The sequence below is a fragment of the Emys orbicularis genome, chromosome 2, assembly GCF_028017835.1.
Source record: "Emys orbicularis isolate rEmyOrb1 chromosome 2, rEmyOrb1.hap1, whole genome shotgun sequence".
NCBI lineage: Eukaryota > Metazoa > Chordata > Testudines > Emydidae > Emys > Emys orbicularis.
The window spans coordinates 116,316,499-116,339,963 of NC_088684.1; the positions used below are offsets into that span (position 1 = coordinate 116,316,499).

Below are 23,465 nucleotides of genomic sequence, written 5' to 3' on the forward strand. Positions count from 1 at the left end.
GACCTTCATTTGGCATTTATTTTAACTTTTCTTCTCCAATTTTATTTAATTCTTCCACTTCTGTTGTTCAATTAATGTTTGACCCCGTTAGCAGAGATGTAAATTAAATGACATTTCAATGCCATCCCTTATTTAAAATACTGTGTTAGTTGTGGATCATAAAGGATGATCTTCGTTCTTTAGCTAATTTATTCATTTAACAATTTCCCTCCAGAAGTTCCAGCAGAAGGCTCTGAAGCAAACTAAGCAGAAGAAATCCAAGTCGGCTGAATTTCTGATGGGTGAGCCTTGCTTGATGAGTTATTGCTCATAATTTGTGTAAGGATTAATTAACTAATTACAGACAAATGGCTGTGGGCGAAATTTTGCTCTTGCTTGTCAGGGTGCAATTTGTAATTATTTTAATCATTTATTCTTTTTTTTTTTTTAGAGTTAATTTTAACCTAATTCTGTTTTGGCGACATTTGAGGACGATACACTTGAGTCTTTCAGCAAAGGAATTACTAGAAGGAATTTTCTGCTTGTCATTGAAATACACTTTGGTATAATGTGCTCTTCTGACCTCCTTGTTTTCTATAGTAAAAGAAGAGAGAGCAGCAACAGAAGGCATTGAAAATCCAGCTTTTAACATCAGCAGCACAGATCTTTCAGCATATCAGACTTCAGAAGAGAAAGTTATTAGACATGACAAGCTAGATAGCACCCTTGCAGCTCACCAACAAAAACTCAGGCTGCAAGCCCATGCTGAACCAAGAGGTGAGACTTCAGTCTTGATTATCCTCAAACTGAGTGACAGTAGTTGTGTTCCTGATCTAACCTGTGCATTCCATGGCCTACACCAGACATTCCATCCTAACATGTCCGAACAGGCTCCCCTGAAAGCCTGGGATGTAAAATTAAAAATATTGCTGAAAACATTTGATGTCTAAATATTTAGAGATCTATTCTCCTATCTTCATGCCTACATAACTCCTGATGATGGGACAAAGTTGCATGATGCTCTCTGCCAGCAGAAGAAACTACTTCACAGGCTATTGTGAAAATAGTTTCCTGTTAATTTATATGATGCTGAAAAGGAATCAACTCAGCCAAAGAGCAGAGATGTTGCAGAGTTATTGACTCTCAAGCATTAGAGTACTTTTAAACAAACATTCTGTAAGTCCCTGATCCACTATTGCCCTCACCATCAATATGCTCTCAATCAACCAACATGTTTCTTTTTTTTTAAGCCCAATTACATCTCAAAAACTATCAGTGGACATTTCATTATAATAATAATAATAATGGGTCAATGCTTCCTGTTATCCTGATAATAGTTGTAGCCTGCTATAATAAATGCCTTGGCTTTCAGCCTCAGTTTATTTAGGGCATAGTATCATCATTACCTTTGGAAGAACCCTTTAGCTTTCAGTTAAGTAACTTACACCAAGCCATAGTGATCTTCGTTGCAGTCAGCTTTCTTACTACAGATTGAAACTTGAAAATTTTGAGCAGCCTTTGTTGTTGTATTATTTTGAATTATTACTATTATAAATATTACCATAACAGTTTTTGTTTTCTTAACAACCTGGCAATAAAAGACTTCCAGAAGAACTTCAATTGATCTCCTAAAATATGTGGGAAGCATTTTGGGCCAAGCTTTTAAAAAACAGGTGCCTAAAGTTAGGCTGTAAAGTGTTAGTCTACAAACACTTATGCAGATACTTAACTTTCCTCATGTAAGTGGTCCCATTGGCTTCAATGGGACTATGTACATGCATAAATAATGTGCAAGTGTAGGATCCAAGTCCATATTTAGGTACCTAAATAAGAGACTTGATTATCAATAGTGCTGAGCACCCAGCAGTTCCCACTGAAGTCAACAGGAGTGACTTCTGCATGCTCGGCACCTCTGCATATCAGGCCACTTATTTAGGTGCCTAAATAGGAACTGCAGAGAATAACTCTAGGTGCTCATTTTTAAAAATCTTAGCCATGTTCTTTTGGTGTTTGAGGTACTGAGAGCCCGCAAGTCCCTCTGATCCCTTGCTAAATCCAGCTGCTATATTCTCCTTGGCCTTAACATGGCTGTATATGGCGGCACAGAAGGTAAGAAGCCTTCCTTTCCCTTGTGTAGCCCACATAAAGGCCAGTGAGAACTGAAAACTCTGCATGTTGCGGAGCACAGGTCCTCTCTGCCCCAAATCCCCTGGGGGTGCCTGAGAGCTAGGAAGGAGGCAGGTCTGTGGCTCCAACACTCCAACTACTGGCCAGTGGAGGGAGCTGCACCCCACAAAGTTGCTCCCCTAGGTGGGTGCAGCTCAGCAGCACTTACAGTAGGTTGGTACCTAAATGTCTCAGTCTAGCCTCTGATGCCTAGATGTTCTTAAATTAATTTGGTGTTGGACCATTATTCCAAGATGAAATGGGGTGCTGCCAGTTTTTCCTATGGTCCCTACACAAACGAGAGGAAGGGAAATATATTATAAATTCATAACCAATTGTTAACATTGCAGAATATAGTATTTTTCCTACTCTCCAGGTACAACTTGAATTCTGCACTTTTGACATCTGCCAGTGTGGGGACAAAGCACCTAAGTACAGTGCATATGGTGATATCTGAAAATACTGTAAACAATCTTGCCAAAAATAACTATCTTAATATTTTCCTAATATTATAGGTTACTTTTTGAATCCTCATTCAGCCTGCATCAAGAGTAAAAGGTACTTAGATATATACAAACGCCCATATATACACTGTAAAACAGAAAAGACTGAGAGAGAAACTAGGCATGGGTTAAAAATAGCACAACAAAAAGGATAAATTAGGAAAGGAAAACATGGCAGCTAGGCATAGGTCAAATAAATATAAAAATAACAAAAAATGGAAAAAGTCGGTAAGGGTTAAAATAACAATACGCTGATATTGGGGCAGGATTAAAAACAAAAACCAGGAATGTTAAGGTCAGTTAGGTACTAGGTCAAGAGATAATAAAGTGACAATTAGGTGTGGGGTCAAATTAAAAAACGTTGGTTTGTTTTGCATCCCTCTCTCCATTCCTTGGTAATACAATTTACTTGACCAATATCTATAGCATCATATTTTAAGCAGTTTTCATATTGCTCTGTTCTTCCATAAAGGGTATTCTGAAACAAAATGGTGATGATGGGTAAAATTTTCAAAAGTGCCTAAATGACTTGGGTAGGCCTTGTCTATACATAAAAGTTTACACCTTTAACTGGACTGGTATAGTTCAAGCAATATACCTACTCAGTGTGGATGCAGTTATACTGGTATAAAAGTGTTTATACCAGAATAGCTTATTTGCATACATGAAGTGCATTTGTATCCTGCTATGCCTGCACCCACACCATGGAACTGGTATCAGTACAAATAATCACCACCCTAACCAATATAGTTATACCACTACAAAATCTGTGTGCAGACCAGATTTTAGGAGCCTATGTCCCATTTTCAAAAGTGATTTAGGCACTTTGAAGTCTAAGTCTCATTGTCCTTCAGTGAGACTTAAGCTACGTCTACACTACGAGGTAGATGTGTGATTCCCAGCTCATGTAGTCATATTGGCACTATTTCTATGAGAGCTAGTGTGAGTATAAACATCCGTATAGATGTGGTAGCATGGGCAGTGGCAGAAGAGTACATTCCCAAGGAATTCATACTCTGTTCAGCTAAGCCATGCCTCCACTGTCACTGCCCATGCTACTGCAACTACACTACTATTAATACTCCTGCTAGCTCTCATCCAGCTAGTGTGAGTATTTGTATGTGACCTGGGAATCGACTCCCACTGCCAGCTTGTAGCATTAAATTATCCTTAGACCACTTAATAAAGTAGTACTTTTAAACAAAATAATCAAGACTAAAAATTTAACACATTAGATATTTAAAGCACAGTATAAATACTGGACCAAATCCTCGTGTGTGCTCTAGAGCACTGCTCAATACACCTGAAGGCTGGAGGGCAGAAGTGGCTTTCCACTATCTTTCCACCCCTCTCCCATGACCTCTGGGCAGACACAAACAGGGCCGGCTCCAGTGTTTTGGCCGCCCCAAGCAGCCAAAAAAAAAAAAAAAAAAAAAAAGCCACGATCGCTATCTGCGGCGGCAATTCGGCAGGAGGTCCTTCGCTCCGAGCGGGAGTGAGGGACCGTCCGCCGAGTTGCCGCCGAATAGCTGGATGTGCCGCCCCTCTCCGGAGCGGCCGCCGCAAGCACCTGCTTGCCAGGCTGGTGCCTGGAGCCGGCCCTGGCCACAAACTGACTTGCCCCCGGTGCAACATAGAATGTTACCAGGATTGCCTTAATTTCCTCCCACAGCGTCACAAGGACTGTTCACTGGCTGTGATTGCTGGAGGGCCGTGCTCTCTGGGCACACCCTCTCCCACTCCTGGCATGTCTCAACACATCCCTATGCCAGGGAGGCTGGGAAGTGGTGGCATAGCACCAGCCACATGCCAGGGAGATCCCCTGTTGCTCACGTAGGATGGCTTCAAATTCCTTTATGCCTCAGGAGTCCAACGGGGACTTAGTTAACAGCCAGATCCTTGGCCCTGTTAAATCCCATAACACCACTGTGAGGTAGTTAAGTAAGTATTATTCTAGTTTACATATGAGGAAAGTGACAGAGAGATTAAGTACACAATATCCAACAGTACCCACTCATTTTGGGTGCTTCCATTTTTAGGTGCCCAGTTTGAGGAATCAGAAGCTGAAGCATCTAAAATCAGTGGACTCTTAAAACTGGAGGCCAGGGTGATTTGTCCAAGCTTAGCATTCAGGAATAGAGCTGGATGAATTTTTTTGGACAAGTAGTTTATTCGCTGAAAAAATGTCAGTCAACCTGAATCCATTTGTGAATTTGAAACAAATTTGCCAAATAGTTTCAGCCAAACATTTTTTTTTCAGGTGGCTGTGGTGGTGCCCCCCTTATAACCTTTAGCTCCATGGTTAGCGTACTTACCTGGGAGGTGGGAGAGCTGGGTTCAGGCACCCCCTCTGTCTGGTGTGGAAAAGGAATTTGAATTTGAGTCACCCCTATCCCAGGTGAGTTCTCTAACCACCAGGCTGCTGGCTGTTCAGGGTAGGTGGTATCTCTGACAATCTCTGCTGTTAGAATTGTTCCACTTTATATATTAAAAAAATTAAATAGTCATTGGGCCAGATTAAAAAGAATGACTGTAAAACCTCGTGGCGAAGGTACTCACTTGGGACATGGGAGACCCAAATTCAAGTCCTTAATCCAGTGACAGCATCAGGAAGCCTGTGCAAAGCCTTTAGGATCATGCGGTCTTGAGCATCCTGCCACAGTGTGGCTTACTTCCTCCTTGCCCCTTTTGGTAGTGATTTTGCAACTCCAGAGATTGAGATTGTCCTTGCAACTTGCTTCGAGGATCTAAAAGATGAATGAAAGACTCCTTGCTTCTCTCGCCTACACTGTACATTTGCACTAAGGTCAGAGGCCATCTGACCCCAAATGTTGGTCATTCGAGTTAAAATTGTTTCCAAGTGACAAAAACCATTATTGTTTCCTATGATCCCCAGTACGCACAGCACTTTCAAAACTAAATTAGCTGCTAAAATCATGAGCACTAATTCTACCATTTTATCTAGAACAGACACTGTTAACATCTCATATCATGCCCTATAGAAATGAACAATATTAGAGAAAGAGAGAGAGAGAAAAAAGAAAAGAAAAAATAGATCTTTAGGGTGAAGACCAAATGAAGACTGAAGGTCAGCTAATCAAATACATGCTCATTGTGAGTTGTGTTTTCAAGATGTCTATCTATCAATTTACCTATCTAGCGATCATACTTATGTGGCCCCCATTACCACAGTATCTGTGTGCCTCACAATATTTAGCGTATTTCTCCTAATATCACCCCTGGGAGAGAGGGAAGTATTTTATCTCTATTTTACAGATGGGGAAATGAGGCACAGAAGGACTTAGTCACTTTCTTGAGGTCGTATAGGAAGCCTGCGTTAGAACAGGGAGTTGAACCCAGGGCTCCCAAGTATTTTACGTATAGGAAAAACAGGAAAAAATGTTGACACACACATAAAGATTAACACTCCATTTAGGCACACCACTCTCAATATGAAATACTGAACAGCTACCGCAAACAAAGACCCCAGTGCTGCAATGAAGTCTGTATGGGTAGGCCATCACACATAGGCAGAGCCCCATTTAAATAAATGGGGCTTGGCAGAGGTCAGCCAATGCAGAGTCTACCACAGGATTGGGACTTAAATGTAGGTGTAAAGCAGAAGTGAAAGTCAGCCAGTCCGTTCCGTACGGCGTACTGGCAAGAGCCGGTACACAGCCGACCATACCAGCAGGGGGCAGCTTCCCCAGGCCGGCAATTTAAAAGGGCCCTGGGCTCCCGGCAGGCTCCAGTGGCAATTTAAAGGGCCCAGGACTCCTGGCCGCTGCTACTGGAGCCCGGGGCCTTTTAATTCACCGCTGAAGCCTCGGGGTAGTGGCAGTGGCTGGAAGCCCCAGAGCTCCAGCGGTGATTTAAATGGCCCAGGGCTCCCGGCCGCTGCCACAGCTACCGCTACCATGGGGCTCCAGTGGTGATTTAAAGGGCCCAGGGCTCCAAGCTGCCGCTACTGCAGCCGGAGCCCCGGGCCATTTAAATCGTGAGGTCCCTTAAGTTACTTTCACCCCTGGTGTAAAGTGAAGGATCAAATTTTGCTGCATGGTACAGATGGAAACACCAGTTTCCAGTGAGACAAGGAGATTTTCACTTTTACATCTGGGGGTCAGAATTTGGCTGCAAATACAGGTGAAATTTTTCAACATTATTTAAATGACTTAGGAGTCTAACTCCCATTTATGACTGCAGAGATATTACATAATCTCTGTCAATGGTGGGAATACTCCTTTGTTGCTGAATTTGAAGATCGAGCATGGAAGTGAAATGGGACTGGATCTAGATCTAGAAATAGACATCAAAATAAGGGCTTCATGTAGCAGTCACTTATGATATCAAATTGATAATAAAAACTATGATCTGTCAAAATCAGTATGTTTACATGCCCTTCAAGGCTAAAGTTTTTGAACAAAATTTAATGTAATTTTGAGAATAGATTACAAACTAAGAAGATGGTAAATACAAATAACAAATGGTCAAATGCTGGAAGTTTGTAGTTGAGGGAAATGGGAATTTGACACACTGGCTATTACTGCTGGAAAAACGGTTTCATATCACATATGAAGTGACCTCAAATCTGAACTGAAACTGAGCCATAACTTTAAAAAAAAAACGTTTCTCGTATTATTTTCAGTTTCATGCCTCTCTTCACTTTCTGATTCCAACTGGGTCTAGAAATGGAAATGCTGAAATATTGCACACTAGGCATGATATATTAAAATTATATATTTAGGAAGAACGGGGTTGTCAATGGAAGAAATTCTACACTGAATTACATCTAGTGCAATACAATTGAAATCAACAGAACTGCACTCAGTGTAATTTAGTGTGCAACAGTGGACCCAATGTGTATACTTTCAACAACAGTCATGCTTTGGCACTTGTCTAAGTAAAATGAACTAAAATCAAATTTATGCAAGGTATAGAAGTGAGATTCTGGGGATAGGTTAAACTTTCAATTTGAGGGTATTCTTTCCAAATGCTGCCTGAGTTTTTATAATTTTTAGCATAACTCTCTTGACCAAATCTATTTCTTTTGGCAATAGGATGTTTCCTGGTAGTGTCTGCTGTGCGTTAAGATTCTCATCCATTTCTCTGTGGGTTCTTCCACAAGTATCATGTGAACTACTAATTTTGGTCGCCAAGGTGCTCAGTATACATTTCCCCCATTTACATATGTTGGATTATTTGACAGTGTTTCTGAATGAACTCCACCAGCATCAGTATGGATTTTCTCATGTATTCCACCAACAGTGTTTCCCCAGGAGAACCAGCAGGTCTTACACTGGCATCTCTTGCCATAGTGCCTTTTGTTGCCTTCAGAAAAACAAATTACCAATAGAAACAGATTGTGCTGTATCTCTGCCTAAAGAGTTGCAAATGCAGTCAGTCTTCCAAGAAACGAATGGGGAAAAAAGCGAATACTGTGAGCACAGTGCGGCATTTTTCAAACACTGCAGAAAGAATGGAGTGCAACACTCTATTTATGCTCATGAACATTCGTTTGGCCAATATTCTGTCAAAGTTGACAACTCATGTTTATATTGTGAACCTTAGATATACTAAGACCTGATAATGTGGTTTACTCATTATCTAAGGTTTCTGTCAAAGATAAAGAAAGTGAATGAGAGGTGGAGGAGGTATTTGATATTTTCTAAAACATTAAAAAAATGGAAAAATCACCAAGGGCTGATAGCCTCGCAGAAGATATATTTTTAGATACTACCCTATAGGTACTATTTTAATGGTCTTCAATTATAGGATTTTATTTAAAACAAAATCTTTTTGCGGTGAACTCTCATACCTATGACTTATTCTACTTTGAAATTCTGTGTAAAACATATCCTTATCAGATATAATCTAGTGTATATTAAGAATAACTTCATGGACTTCAGCAAAGTCATTCCAGATTTACAACAATTAACTTCGATCAGAATTTGTTCCATCGTGCCAAATTCAATGGAGACCTAAGTAGTTGTGTAAGTTGCAGGGTATGCGGAATTGACCAAGTAACATAATTTGTACTGAAACAATGCGGTGCCATCGGACTCCTTGTTGTTTTTGTGGATACAGACTAACACGGCTACCCCCTGATAATTTGTACTGGGTTAGGGATTTTGCAGGTCTGCAAAACAACCTTAATTTACGTTGTGACAAATTCTGTCCCTGGCATAAGCGAGAAAAACTTCATTGGGCCTGACTCTCCATTCACATACACGAGAATTGCTATGACACTTTCTTTTTTTATAACTTTCCCCTCAAATGGAAGATTAGAGACTGAGGGCTAGATACACAAAGGGAATTTAGGCTCAGCATTACAATGCCCGACTTTAGGTGTGCTGCTGTCTAATGAAATTCACAGTCCTGAGAAAGGTGCTCAGATTCACTATACAATGCATGGCAACAGTTAGGCACCTAAGAATGAGATTCACAGATGCCAGCAAGCTGAGTGGGGAGTTGTCTAAACAAGACAGTAGGAAATGCAGCAGAGGGTGTGTGGCCAGATCTGCACTTATCTCTTGGAGTTAGGCACCTATCTGTGGGTCCGGGGGAATTGCCTCCCTCCACTCAGGATTCACACCCGTGAACCCTCTTCTAGAGTTAGGTACCTAAGCCAGGTCAGTCCTTTCTCCTAAAGAAGCAAAGCTTTTCACTTGGTATAAATAAATATTCACCAGGCCAAAGGGTGAGTGAGAATAACTCTCTAACCTGGTGATTGGGGCACTCAATTGGGGGAGAGGCGTGACCCAGGGTCTAGTCCCAGAGCCAATCAATATTTAATTATTTATATAAAGTGGAACAGCCCCGATGAAGAGAGATCGACTACAGAATAGCTTATAGCTCAGTGAGTAAGGTACCTCAGGGAGAAGAAAGATTTGAACCCACATCTCCTACATCCCAGGTGAGTGCACTGACCACTGGGATGCTGGGTAAAGGGCTACAGCACTACCTGCTCCTCTGATTGTGTTTTGTGCGAGGCCCAATCCAGTAGGCAAGATAGGTGGGGGAACACCTAGTTTTTGAATCCTGTTGTGGCTTAGGCATGAGTTAGCCGCCAAGCAGCTTGACTTAGCTGGCTTTTTGCGTGCCCACCAACAGATTTGTAGCCTCTAAGGGACTTTCCCTATGTGCCTATGTTTCTACTGTTAATTTAGGCATCTGTCAGGTTAGGCAGCAGCTGAGCAAGGGTTTTGAGGAACTAAATTTTGGATTTAGGCACCTAAAATGGCAGTTCAGCACCTGGTGGATTTAGCCCTGAGTGATTAGTGAGATTACCAATCTTAAAAGATTGTTTCTTGAGAAGGGCGTAACAATTAATTCTTTAAGGAAAGGTAGCACGCGCCTCCCTGAAGGAGGCATTGACAATCCCATCTAATAATGGACCCAGTATCTCTACACTATATTTAATAGGTAAAAGGGACATGAGTCCTGTTCATTTATCATAACTTGGAACTCCAAAGCACCTGCAAAATCTCAGTGAGAGACACCGGCTGAAACTCAAGCTAAGAAGATCCTAGATTGGCCCCATCCAGAAATGGCTTGGCAGACATGGAAACGTGAATGCTTGGGCTACATCCCAAGGACAGGATTGTGTCTGCAAAGTAGAATGAGAACTCTTCACAAAGATAAAGCTCAATTCTGCTACTTAGAATCATAGAATCATAGGACTGGAAGGGAGCTCGAGCGGTCATCTAGTCCAGTCCTCTGCACTCATGGCAGGACTAAGTATTATCCAGACCATTCCTGACAGGTGTTTGTCAAACCTGCTCTTAAAAATCTCCAATCATGGAGGTTCCACAACCTCCCTAGGCAATTTATTCCAGTGCTTAACTGCTCTGACAGGAAGTTTTTCTAATAGCCAACCTAAACCTCCTTTGCTACAATTTAAGCCCATTGCTTCTTGTCCTATCCTCAGAGGTTAAGAAGAACAATTTCCCCCCTCCTTCTTGTAACAACCTTTACTTATTGGAGAGAGTCATGATTCACCAAACTGTCCACAACCTGGAAGAGTTCCTCAACTCAATATTTCATCGATGTGATGGTTGGAAAAAAAACCTCCTCCTTTCTTTCACATGCTGCCATGTCACCAGGTTTCAAACACACCTTGTGTCACAATGGGACAGACTGAGACCATCTTTTGTAGGCTGCTTGTATGTTAAGGGGATCTGTGAGGGTGAACTATGAGAGAAGAAAATTTAAGAGGCACTGTGAAGGATAAAATATTACAGAAATGTCCTGCGCGTTAATTGGTTGCACAGTATTGTTGTTCAGAGCTGTGTGAAAGTGAAGGAAAACTGTTAGCTAATGAAATAAGTCTTCTTGTCAGAATAAAGAGGTGTGCCTGGCTCAAAATGAAGGTCAGTTCATGACAAAGGTATTACCTCCATCCCTCCACGTCCAGTATCCTGTACTACTCTGAAAACACAAGCCAGATTGTGTCCAACTAAATATTGTTAGCCAAAAACCATCTGGGATAGTCCCATGGTTATAATGTGAGGCATCAGATCTTCAAACAATCCCGCACAGTTGTCATCCACATGGACATTGATTTTTCCTGAGTGACGTCAATGTTGATGATGCCAATGTCCTTCATTGAGTTAGATGCGCAATCAGCTCAGCTGCAGAATATGAGGCCCAATGGAGCAACCTATAATTTGGTCCCAGTCCTGTTGTAACTCTGTGCTGGGATGCTCATACTCAACACACACACACCATCAGATCTCTTTTTGGAGTGGAAGACCTGCGAGTAGTACATCTGAGGTCAGCCACATCACCTCCCTGGCCATCTCAAGACTCATGATAAATTACTCCAGACATATGGGCTAATAAGCATTTTACAGTTTAATCCAGCCAGCTTTCAGTTACACTAGTTAGATCAGGGGCCTCATTCATGCTTAAGTAATGGATTAACAGTTAGCCACTGCTCTTTCATTAATTAAACAGCATAAATTCCTGATTAGGTCACTGTCATGACAAGACCCTGCTTTCCAGAGACCAGATTTTTGAGGGGACCTGTGGGACTGATATTAAATATGTGGAACCTGGCCTCCACCTTGGAATGGTTTGTTACCTACCTTGTATCTTCTTGCTCACAATAAGAAGATTTGAGGGGGATCCACACTCACCAGTTTACACTTAAATCTTTAACTGAACTAATCAGCCTATAGCAGTTAATATACACAATTGGTGGAATAAGAATGATGATTGAGATTTTCAAAGAAGTCTGGGCGATTCAGATGCACATCTTCCATTAAGGAAAACATGTGTCTAAATCTCTTAGATTGCTTTGAAAATCTCAGCCAATGCATCTAATGGTTGACTATAACTGTTGCAATTTTTATGCAGCTATATATAAATGCTTGTAAATAAATAGTGGTATGAAATTTTGAAAGAAATTGGAAACCATGTGAAATTCCTCTGGTTTCATTTTGCAATGCAGATTCAATGTTCTCACCAAGTTGCTGAAGCTCATGAACATCTCAGATGGTGTAAATAGATAACTTGAGGCTATGTCTACACTTACCATTTAAAGCCCCTTTTTTGCGCTAGAACCACGGGAGCGTCTACACTTGTTAATGACTTTTTGCGGTGAAACTCAGAAGTTTCACTGCAAAAAGAAAACCACCTTCACTAGAGGCATATAGCTCTTACCGTTGTTCTTTCTGCGCTGTTGTGAAAGTGAAGACATGTTATACCAGCGTAAACACGTTTTGGCCTCCAAAGGATATCCCACAGTTCCAAAAGTGACCACACTGGCCAGCATCTCCGCTGCTCTGACGCCAAGTAAACGGATGTCCGCCCCTCCCCCTGTAAGCCCCGGGAAGCTTGAAACTCCCTTTCCTTTTGCTTGTAGATATGGCAGGGAAAGTAGCCAGACAGCAGGGGTTTTTTTAAAAAATGCCACGAAAGAAACAAGGAAGTAATTGGGCTGCTGGGACACTGAGCAGGGACCCAGAATGCCTTCCGCTCACCCCACCTTCTCACAAGACCTATTGAGAGCTGTACTGTGGGATAGCTGCCCTACAGCGCTGCTCTCATCAGTGATGGAAGTGCTGTTAGTGTAAACGCTCGCTGATGCCTGAGAAATTAAGTAAGTACACAAACTAGTGCTTATCTTTCACTGGTTCCCTATCACCAGTGAAATTTACAGCACAAAAACTCTGCAAGTGTAGACATACCTCTACTGATTTTAGCTGAGCTATGCCAATTTACACCAGCTGAGGATCTGGTTTATTGAGTGAGCAATCATCCACTTTCATGTGAACCTAGGACAATTCATGGTTTTGCTTCTATGATTCTAAATCATGAGTCATTTACAGTTCATCAAGTTTGTATCATGAAGCAAGGCAAAACTCTGCGGTATAGACTGACATTCAAGCTGAGATTTTGAGTTTGATCAAACTCCAAAATCTAAGCAAAACTCAGTAGTTGCAGAGTCACCCAGCTCTAAACTAAAGAAAATATTTTGCAATAATTTGCCAGCTGAAACCATCAGGTGTTGCACTGCTGTTTGAAATACCTGCAAGCAAACACCATCTTAACATTTACTTTACTCTGTTTAGGTTGTGAAGTAGTGCAGTGTGAATCCCTCAGTGGACCTGTTAATTTACGTGTTATATACTTTCATGTATTTCCAAAAGCAAATGTGGAATGATTGCTAATCCATTCATGAATTCATGTTATTAGCAAAATGCCTTTGGCAGTACGTTACGTTGCCTAAAATTGATAATTTAGTATTTTTAAAAGTAAAAATAAATAGGCCCCACTTATGACGTCAATGGACCAGATTCACTGGTAATCTGCCAGCAGAGGAATGTTCACCTGAAGTGAGTATGCAACAATGGCACCCCAGCAAAGTTTAGAGTTGGGTGCTCTGCAGAACTGCCCACGGGAATGCTATGGTGACAATGCCACTTTTGTTCCCTGAGGCAGCTGCCTCCTAGGCTCTGGTGTGTGAATCAAGCCCAAAGTTTTTGACCTCTAAATGACTTTTATATCCTAATGAAGGTAGAAAATATATGATACATTTCTAAACCTCAGAGCTTCTACCAGGGGTAAGAGCCCAGGCCCAGTTGTCTGATGATTCCAATTCATAGTGGTTTTGTCTCTTTCTACTGAGTTCTTGACAGAAGTGATTGTGCCTCCGGAGAGTTACACAAAGGTGTGCTGCTCAAAGAGAATAATTAAACATTAGCTATGCAACCAGTGCAGTACTCATTTCTCCCCAAAAGTCTATTATCAGATACAGGAGTAGGGATCGAATCCACCCTTCTGGTGAACAAAATGGTTTATGCCATTTCTCAAAGAGGGTTTTATAATAAGAGGAGAAAGAACAAGTGGGGGAAGGAACAAAGAAATTCTGATACTGCATTCCTCAAATGGTGTGACATGTCTTCCTAAACCCAGATTACTCAGTCCAATACAGATCTGCAAAAATCTAGACACAGGAGCCTACTATACAGCACGTAGTCTAAATTCACCCTTGTGCAGAGGGCCAGTAAAAGGCCTATACGCTAACCGAGTACCACTTTGTATAGTTTGCAACATATACTTTCCAGTAGTTTACATTTATAGCTATGAAGCAATTGAATAAAGAGATGCATCATCATTTTCTTTTTTTTAACACACAGGAGAATTATTTTACCAACATATGAAAGAGTGTTCCTATAGCATCATAGTGCTTTGTGCTAGAGGAAAACAATTACAGTGAATAAGGTAGAATAGCTCTGTTATTGCAGTACATAAGACTTTGATTACATACTGCCAAGATTCATACCAGCCTAGTAGTTGTTGACAGATAAAGTAACAAAAATGAAACTCATTTATTTTTTCTTTATTGAGACCTCAAGGTAAAGCAAATTTTCAGTTCTTGTACTTACTACATTGAAAAAACAAAGACTGACAGTCAAAATGTGCCAGTCCAGAAATATAAATTAAACCTAGTTTCATATCAGAGTTTCATTTAGTCTTGGAAAAAGTGCTGCTGCTTGGATTATTTTTGATCCTAAAATAAATATACTGTAGACTGCTATAGTGTGTCTAGGATGCATTAACCCTTTCCTGTGTTTGACTTCAACTGTTTACCCTCTTATACGTTTATTTTCAAGAATATAGAGGTAAACTGTAAAGTGCTATGCCTCTTTCTACAATTCTGAAGCAATTTGGGGACTAGATTCTACCATATTTTCTCATGCTGAGTAGTAATTTACTGTATGCATGTAGTGCCATTGATTTCAATGACACTACTTGCAGAGTAAGGCACTTTTACCATATGAAGGACACTTTTTGAGGAAGTATAACTCACCCGTGTTCAGAGAGAATTCTTCTAGCTGATGATATAGGAAGTTCTGCCAGCTGGTGGCAACTATACACTGTATATTTCTCTGATAAGTTTAATATATGTCTTTCTCTTTTGTAAAGTTGATTAGTTCCTAAAGTACAGATAAAAACAGCTATTGAGATGGAAAGTGCTAAACGAGTGTTTTTATCCCATCAAATCTTTGTTTTGCTACCTAGCCCAACTTAATACAATTGCTGTTCAGATTAATGAGGCAGCATTCCAGTATCTCCTCTGTAATTAAACACTTCTCTGGTAGACTACAGCATTAAAGATGCACCAGACGTTGAAACCTCAGTGGTGAAATTTAAAACTGTTGAAATCGGAGGGGTCAGCTGTGAAGCACAAGTTCCTTTACAGCCTTGGTAACTTTCACTTGTAATGTATGTCTCCAGAATAATTTGGTTTAGGGTGTGTTTTTTTTTTATCATTGTATGATCTAAATTTGAGAATTTTCTCATTACTTTCTGAGCAAAAGTAACATGAAGTACGCTTGTTTCCAAAATTACCTTCTCTGACCTTTCACAAGATAATTGCAGTACTAGTAGGCTTAGAAGACTTGTTAAAAAAAATTAAGCTTATAAAGTAGCAAAAATGCCCCTTCGCATGCTGGTGTCGATTTCAAAATTAACATTTTGGTTCATGTGCTTCTAATAATCACTGACCCTTACTTCATGTGCTTTCCACAGGAAATGAATACAGCAGAAATTACTTTGACCCAGTGATGGATGAGGAAATAAACCCAAGGCAGAGTGGGATGGAGGTCAGTGGAGAAGGTGAGGCAGAATTAAGTATGTAATTTTTGTGTCAAAATATTCTTTTCCATTCATGAAAATGAGGTGACAAAGATCACATATGCAGTTCCATTTAAATATCGAGGGTTACTATTTAAATTATACATCTTCACCACCATGAACATGATGGGCAGCATAGGTAGTCTTTGATCAAGGACAGTGAGTTAGTAGACAGGTAAAAACAGGACTGTGCGCTTTACTCTGTATTTTATTGTAGCTATAGAACATATAACTGAGATACAGAAACATATTCCAAGAAAATTGTTGACCTAAATGTTCTGTCTAATTAAAATACCCAATCCAGAACAGAGCACCAAGCAGTATCTTTTTTTGGAGAAGTGATCCTGAAGTCCTCATTCAAGTGAAAATGTCATTGAATTCAATGTGTTTTGCCTATCAGAATACAGAACACCCAGGTTTTTTTTTATTCATTTTATTTTTTGGGGGGGAGGGAGAGGAACCAGCAAATATAAATATTTTTCCAACACATTGAGTTTTTTTTTCTTTTCTGCTTTTTAAGGATGTGAAACAATAAGAAGGAAAATTGTGCTCTGCGGAGTGTGCACTAGCCCACTTCATTTTGGATAATGCAGGGTTGTTGCGCTCCAGCATCCAGCACAAAGTGACTGGAAGCTATGTGAGGGTGCAAGAAAGAGTAGTCAGTGGTGATATTTCTTCCCAGGTAATGGCAGCATATTCAGTATCTTCTGTCACTGTCTTCTGCCAGTTCTTCCTTGGCCTTCCTTGCATTCTCTTTCCTTTCCCAATTCAGTGCTTGTGTAGCATGTCTCCCATCTGGCATGCATGTCCCAACCACCTGAGCCTTCTTCCCTTGATGATATTTTCTAACATGTCCAGCTTTGTCAGCCTCCTTACTCTCACATTTGTTATTTTGTCTTTCCATTAAATGTTGAATATCTTTCACCGCCTTCTGTGATGGGCAGCCTCCAATCTCTTTTTGTTAGCCACTGTCATTGGCCAAGACTCTGCTCTGTACAGTAGTGTTTTCAGTACAGTCACTTGGTATAATCTGACTTTTAGTTTGGTGTGGAGACCTTTGTTTGACCAGATGTTGTTCATTCTTCCAAATCTGGTGTTTTGCTTTTCCTAATTTCATATTGATATTTTTATCATGGCCACCTTCAAATGTCATCATACTCCCCGCATGCAAGAACTCTTCTACCTGTTTGATTTATTTTCCATCCATGTACACCTTTGCATCTCTTGTCCAGTTTCCTATCTTCATAATCTGGGTTTTCTCTGCATTTACTTTCAGTCCAATTTTTGCTGCTTCCTGGTCTACCTCAGTTATAAGGCCAATCATCCCATTCTACATCATATTTAGTCAAGCAGTTTCAAAGGCAAAATCAAGGTTGTGTAATTCGTCTCTGCTGCCCCTTTTTACGCATTATGCCTTTTATTGCCCTTGCCCATGCCCAGTCTATTGCTAATGCAAGGAGGATTGGTGCATAACACACACCCTTGTCTAACTCCAGTCACAATATCGAACCACTCACCTAGCCTGTGTCCAATCTTACTACGATCATATAAACTCCTATGTGCTGTCAATCCCAGGCAAAATATTGGCTACAGTTATGTTGAATAGAAAGATGAAGGCAGCAGATAGAATATTACAGGAAGAACATGCTGGTTTCGGTCCAAGTGGATCATGTTGTGAACAGATATTCACTCTTTGACAGATCATTGAAAAAACTACTGTTTGGCCCAAACCCATCTTAATCAGCTTTATCCACTTTAAAAAAGCATTCAGTGGTGTCCACGGAGAGACCCTGTGGAATATTGCTCGAAGACAAGCTGATCAATATAATAAAGAGTTAATATGATGGAAGTAGTGCTGTCAAGAGCTCATGATAAAAAAGGCCTGGAATGTGGGTGGAAAATAGACATATCTAAGAACGCATGGGCTTAAATATGGTCATTGGGGTGGTAATGGGGTGCTTAGCTACACACTGCACTCTTTGGCCCTACTTTTGCTATTTGGCAGCAGCAATTTGGTGACCTGCAAGACTGAGTTGTTCCCATATGTTCCCTATCCAGCTCTTTACTTTTGAACCTTGTAGTTATATGAGAAACAGCCCTCCTACGGATGCAGGATCCTAGTCAAATGTTTAGAGACCATGAGCTGCAGAGACCCAAAAATCTGTGGCCACATAAAATATAGAGGATCTTAAAATAGGCCACTGTTGAAGTTAATGAGAGACTCTTACTTTTTCATGGAAAGTATGAAGAGTTAAGTCTTGAAGGCAGAAGCTTTTGACGGGTACACAACTGAGAGAAATCATAAGTTCTGCCATGTGTTGGGTTCATTGGGGCTGTAATTTGATTTTTTTTTATGAATCAGTGAGAAGTAAGATGATTGTCACCTAATCCTGTACCATCAGGTTTATCAAGGACATTGCATCTAACCAAAAGTCCATAATGTCATGGGATATCAAAGTGATCCTTAGGAATATAACCTGCATGATTTGTGTAAGCTGAAGTTGCTTATGAGGAAGGATTTATTCTTGGTGACAGTGGCTTTGACTCATTTAATAAATGAGCTTCAAAAGCCATGATCTGCTTTATATTCAGAGAGGAAAGTGGATTTTATGTATTTGTGGATGTGTGTGTATATACAGATAGATATAAAAATGCACAAAGATCTAACGGTGGTGTCAAAACTCCACCTTAATCAAATTATTGTCAGGACAATATATGTCCCTGTCCTCATGCCCATGTTAGGGAGGACAAGCTATATAAGTTGAATCCTAAATGTTCCCTTGGGTGTTTGTCTGGAGCAGATGAAAGCCCTTAGAAAGTCCATCCAATTGTTTTTCTTTCTGTTGACATTAACATATTAGGTCAGTCTGTATCTAAGAGAACATGTCTAAATGGCTGTCCTTTTGAATTTCTCTTTGTTTTCCCCTGGCAGGACTGTCACTCAAAGGCCATGTGAAAGCCCAATTTATTAGAGGCATGTTAGCAACAGTAGCCAGCCTCAGGTTGGTTCTACTGAGATTTGCAGAACAGTTATAATGCTATATGGAGTTTACTTTATTCTTTTACCTGATATCATTGCCTAGAGCAATGCTAGGCCAAAGAATGGATGAGGGTATTTCTTTTAGATAAATGATTCAAAATCATATGTATGTTGTGGTTGTACATTACAGAAGTAAATATGTCTGTGGCCCTCCTTTCCTTTATCAGCAATCTGCTATTGCTTGACCAGTTCACTACTTGTCTCTTGGCATATCTTTTGTTGCTCTAGTCATCCTCTGAAGAAAGGACTTTTGCTCTCCCTACTCACTTATATGCATTTTAGCTTCTTGTGAGCCCAAATATGCCACAGAATCTTTTGTGTTGGCTGCCACAGCATCTCTGAAGCAAAACCTGGCAATTTCAGCAGAAGTTTGTTTGATTTCCCTTATATAGAAGTACTATAGCATTTGATAGGGAGAAAATCAATATGGTTCTGTAGAAATGTAATAGGGCTCTATAGAAATTTCTCTTAGCTATAATGTTTAATAGGGTAATATATTTTCTATGAATTTTTTTTTTAGCCTTCTATAGAATTCTGTAGCAGGGATATAATTCTCTACTAAATCCCCTTGGCTCTTTAGAAGCAGTAAGGCGAAAGAAAACGGATAGGGTGTAGAACGATATACATACACTATTATGTATGTGGACTCCATCTTTGAACCCTCAATGCTGCTCTGAGGTCCACAGTAGTTTAGCTTGAGATTGTGCATTTCAGCAACCTGTTGTTGCCTGTGGTACCAAAGAGACTCTGGGCCTAATTTTGTTCTCACTTGCACAGGTGTAAAGAGTAATTCCACTGAAGTTAATGGAGTTACATCTAAGCAGAGCTGACATAAGTGAGAGGAGAATCCGAACTGGTGTTTGGAGTCTTCATTTTGGATTGGTTGTATACTGACAGAGGAAGACTTACTTACTCAATGCCTGTCTTCACCCAGCAATTGGTCATTGTGGAGAGAGAAAGGCACGCATTGTTGTATCAGGTTCAAAACACACTTTAGAGTATCACTCATTCTGTGACACAGGCAGTCTCAAACCAAGGCATATCAACTGACCACATGTGAATCTTCTGTCACTAGCAATATTATTCAAAGTTAAATGTAAGTTTCAGGTAGCTGTGGCATAATATTCTTAAATGTTATCCTGTAAAGATAAGCTATTAACAAATATCTTTTTGCTATGTGACAAACGAAGTTTGTGCTTGAGATTTATTAGAGTTGATAATTCCCTCAAAACCAAACAAAAACAACGGATGTGCCATTCTTTTTCAGGAGAAGGTGCCAGTGTCGGGTAATGGAAGAAATTAAAAAGGTATCAGCCTACATTTTCAAAAGTGACTAATGATTTTGGGATGCCTCCGTTTTTGGGTGCCCAGGTTTACATTTTAAAGAAAACTCACGCTCTGAAAATCAGGCCCATTTAATGAATCTCAAACTGGGTACCCTAAACCATTAGTCACTTTTGAAAATTGAGGCCATAATTCTTTAATTATGGTATTGGTTACACTTGAGTTAACCCTGAAATTACCATAGAACTGGACAAATATTGGGGAAAAAACATTTTGGCTAATATTCTGGGAGAAGAAGCTTCCATGGCCAATTTTCTACTTAAATGATAGGTTGGTGACAGGATCCAGTTTCATGGGGAGCCGTAAATACTCAGGAGATTTTCAGATTCATGCTATCCTTACAGCATGCTATTAAAATGTACAGCTATGTTAAATTATCTACTATAGATCCAAGAACAAAAGAATATTGAAAACATTGAGGTTATTTTTACTTTTATTCGAAAGTCAAACAGAATGAAGCTAATATTTGAATATAAAAATACATGAAGCATTACAAATAGATTGTTACCTCAAATAAGGAAAAAACAAAGTGTGTGTGCGTGCGTGGGGGGCGGATTAATATAAATTAGGATATAAAATAAGGATATTCTTTACAAATTGTTCCATAATTTAGTTTTGGGATAGGACTATTTTTCATAACTTAGTACCCAGTTGTGATAAATTTCATAGCAATCACTTATCTACAATTAATTTTAGAAGGTCAAAAGAGCTTGTTTAAATTCCTTACATCTCAGTACAAAAAACAGCTGGTGGAAAACCTGATTTGCACTTTTTCTTTTTAAGTGCCTATGAATTTAGATGAGAAAATTCTCTATGGTGAACTGATGAAACTTCTAGATGAAGAGAATAAAATGGTGGAATATCAAGGTAAATAACACAACCTTTTTATTAAAAAATCTGAGCTGTGCATATATATGTCATAAAACTTGTCTTGCTATAATATAAGGAAGTAGCTGATCTTGCATGCATTGAAGTTGAAGGTAAAATTCCCATTGAATGTAATGGGAGGAGGCAAGGTCTCACCCAAAACATTTTTTCATTCATGATAATATATATTTAAATAGGATTTAAATAGTGCATAGTCTTTAGGCTGCCTCTCTGGACAGAGGTGAACCATAGAAAATATTCCAACTTGGATGCCCAAAGTTAGTCACTTAAATCCATATTTAGTCACATAAATATATGACCTGATTGCCAAAAGTGCTGAATATCCAATGCAAGTATATGTGGTAGAGGGATTTGGGTGTCAAAATAGAGATGTAGTTTTGTAATGCTAGCACCCAAGTTGGAAAATGTTGGCTTTAGTTTTATTAGAAATAGCGAACCCAGGAAATGCATCCAAAATATAGTACGTTTCCTCATCTCCAGTAAGAACAGCAGAGCAAGAGAGAGGAGGCTCCTTGACTCCAAACTCTCAGGCTTACTTTTGCTTTACTTAGTTTGACAATATTTATTTAACAGCCAATGACTGCACTGAATCATTACCTTCCCAACCCTTACATGTTGTGCATACCTGCTGCTTTTTTCTATTTCATTTAGGGTAGGTGTCCCACAAATTCAGGGTTGGCCTTGTCATTTTTCTCTTCATATGAAGCTTGTGCATATATGTGTGTGTGTGTGTATGTGTGTGTTTTCTATTCTTACTGTCTTTACAGGGCTCCTGTGTTCTTTTGCAGTTACATCCAGGGTCTGGTCTAGAAGAGAGACAGAACAGGCAGTTGCCTAGGGCAGCCAAGCTTTAGGAGCAGCAACATGTTTTATGACTATTTAGTTTTTGAGTAACTTTGTTCTAGAAGAGGCAGACATTTTTCAGTTCGCCTAGGGTAGCAAAATCCCTTGAACTGGCACTGGCCATATGATTAATATCTTTGAAACCTATTTGGCTCCATTTTAAATGCAAGGAAAAGAAAGTGCAACTACCATAGCTAAATAAGTGCAGATAGTATAAGCAAAAACCGTTAACAGATTGTTAGCAAGCCCAGTATTGCTACATGCTAATGTGGTGTTCCATATTACTGAATAAGATCAAAGTACTGCTGCAAGTTGATTGTTGCTTTTATCATGTAATAACATATGGTAAAACAAAAACATGTTTTGCTGTGGTAAAGCATTCCATTCAACATTATTTCTATTGGAAATATTGGCTTTTGGGATCCTTCTGTGATACTTATAGGGCCTCCATTACTGTGGTATCTGAGCACCTCACAATCTTTAATCCATTTATTCTCACAACACTCCTGTGAAATAGTGCAGTACTGCTATCCTCATTTTACAGGGGATATGGGAAACTGGGGCATTAAGTGACTTGCCCAAAGACACACAGGAAGTCAGTGGCAAAGGAGGGAATTGAAGCCAGGTCTCCCTCAACCAGGCTAGTGCCCTGGCCACTGGACCACCTTCTGCTCTCTCACTGAGATACAGTACCATTTATCTTTACAGTGTGATATTAATGAGCTTCACCATCATGAGGAAGGAAAAAGCACTCATAGATTATCCTACAAGGAGAGGGAAGAATGTGGCTTATTCCATAGTTTTATATTTCAAGATATTTTGTCATTGAGTAACCTGGGAGTTACCCATGTAGTATATTTTCACAATTTATTAGATCACTAGATATTACAAACAACTGTAACAGCAGAGTATTAAAGAATCTTGTAAAATATGCAGTCCCTTAGTTAAAAATGGAGCCTAGTTGAAAATTTTGGATTTTGATCCAAACATCTGTTAAGTGATGACACTGCAATAAGCATACAATTACGATGAAGGTATTTTAGTGTCTAAAATCCTAGATTAGATTAAATTGATTTTAAAGGCATTTTTATCCCCCCTCAGAGTATAACAGGAAAGAGTTAAGGTTGCTTGGATGCCTTAACTGTGCATTTCCATTCATTAATGTGTTTGGATTTCTTTTAAGAGTAATGGTAAAACTCAATCCCCTTGGTTTGTAATAGTTGTTTTTGAGGTAATTGTACAGTGTTTGCCCTGAAGTTACTAATATGTATTATTAACTGAAAATCTATTTTAATGTAGTTTTTGGTCTTAGAATTTCCCTTTAAAAAATGTTTACAATATCATTCATGAATACTAAACAAGAAACCCAAAGAAAATGCTACTATGCAATATTTTTAATGATTTGAAGCTATATATTATCAACCTGAAAAATTAAATTGTAAGGGCAGGTTCACTGGTACACCACTCTAGCACAAAGAAGCTTGCGTGTACTGGCTAGTTAAGCTGGCTTTAGAGCAGGGGTCTCAAACTCAAATGACCACGAGGGCCACATGAGGACT

At 39.7% G+C, this 23,465-nt stretch overlaps 1 protein-coding gene across 1 annotated transcript in view; it reads left to right on the forward strand.

Annotated features, from left to right (window-relative positions):
* Window positions 1-23,465, forward strand: part of LOC135873697 (uncharacterized) — a 168,476-nt gene that overhangs the window by 11,891 nt on the left and 133,120 nt on the right. Inside the window, exons 2-5 of the mRNA XM_065398337.1 lie at window positions 204-281; window positions 580-756; window positions 15,687-15,788; window positions 20,959-21,042. Of these exons, the coding sequence (XP_065254409.1) occupies window positions 204-281; window positions 580-756; window positions 15,687-15,788; window positions 20,959-21,042 (441 nt within the window). The remainder of the gene's footprint in view (window positions 1-203; window positions 282-579; window positions 757-15,686; window positions 15,789-20,958; window positions 21,043-23,465) is intronic.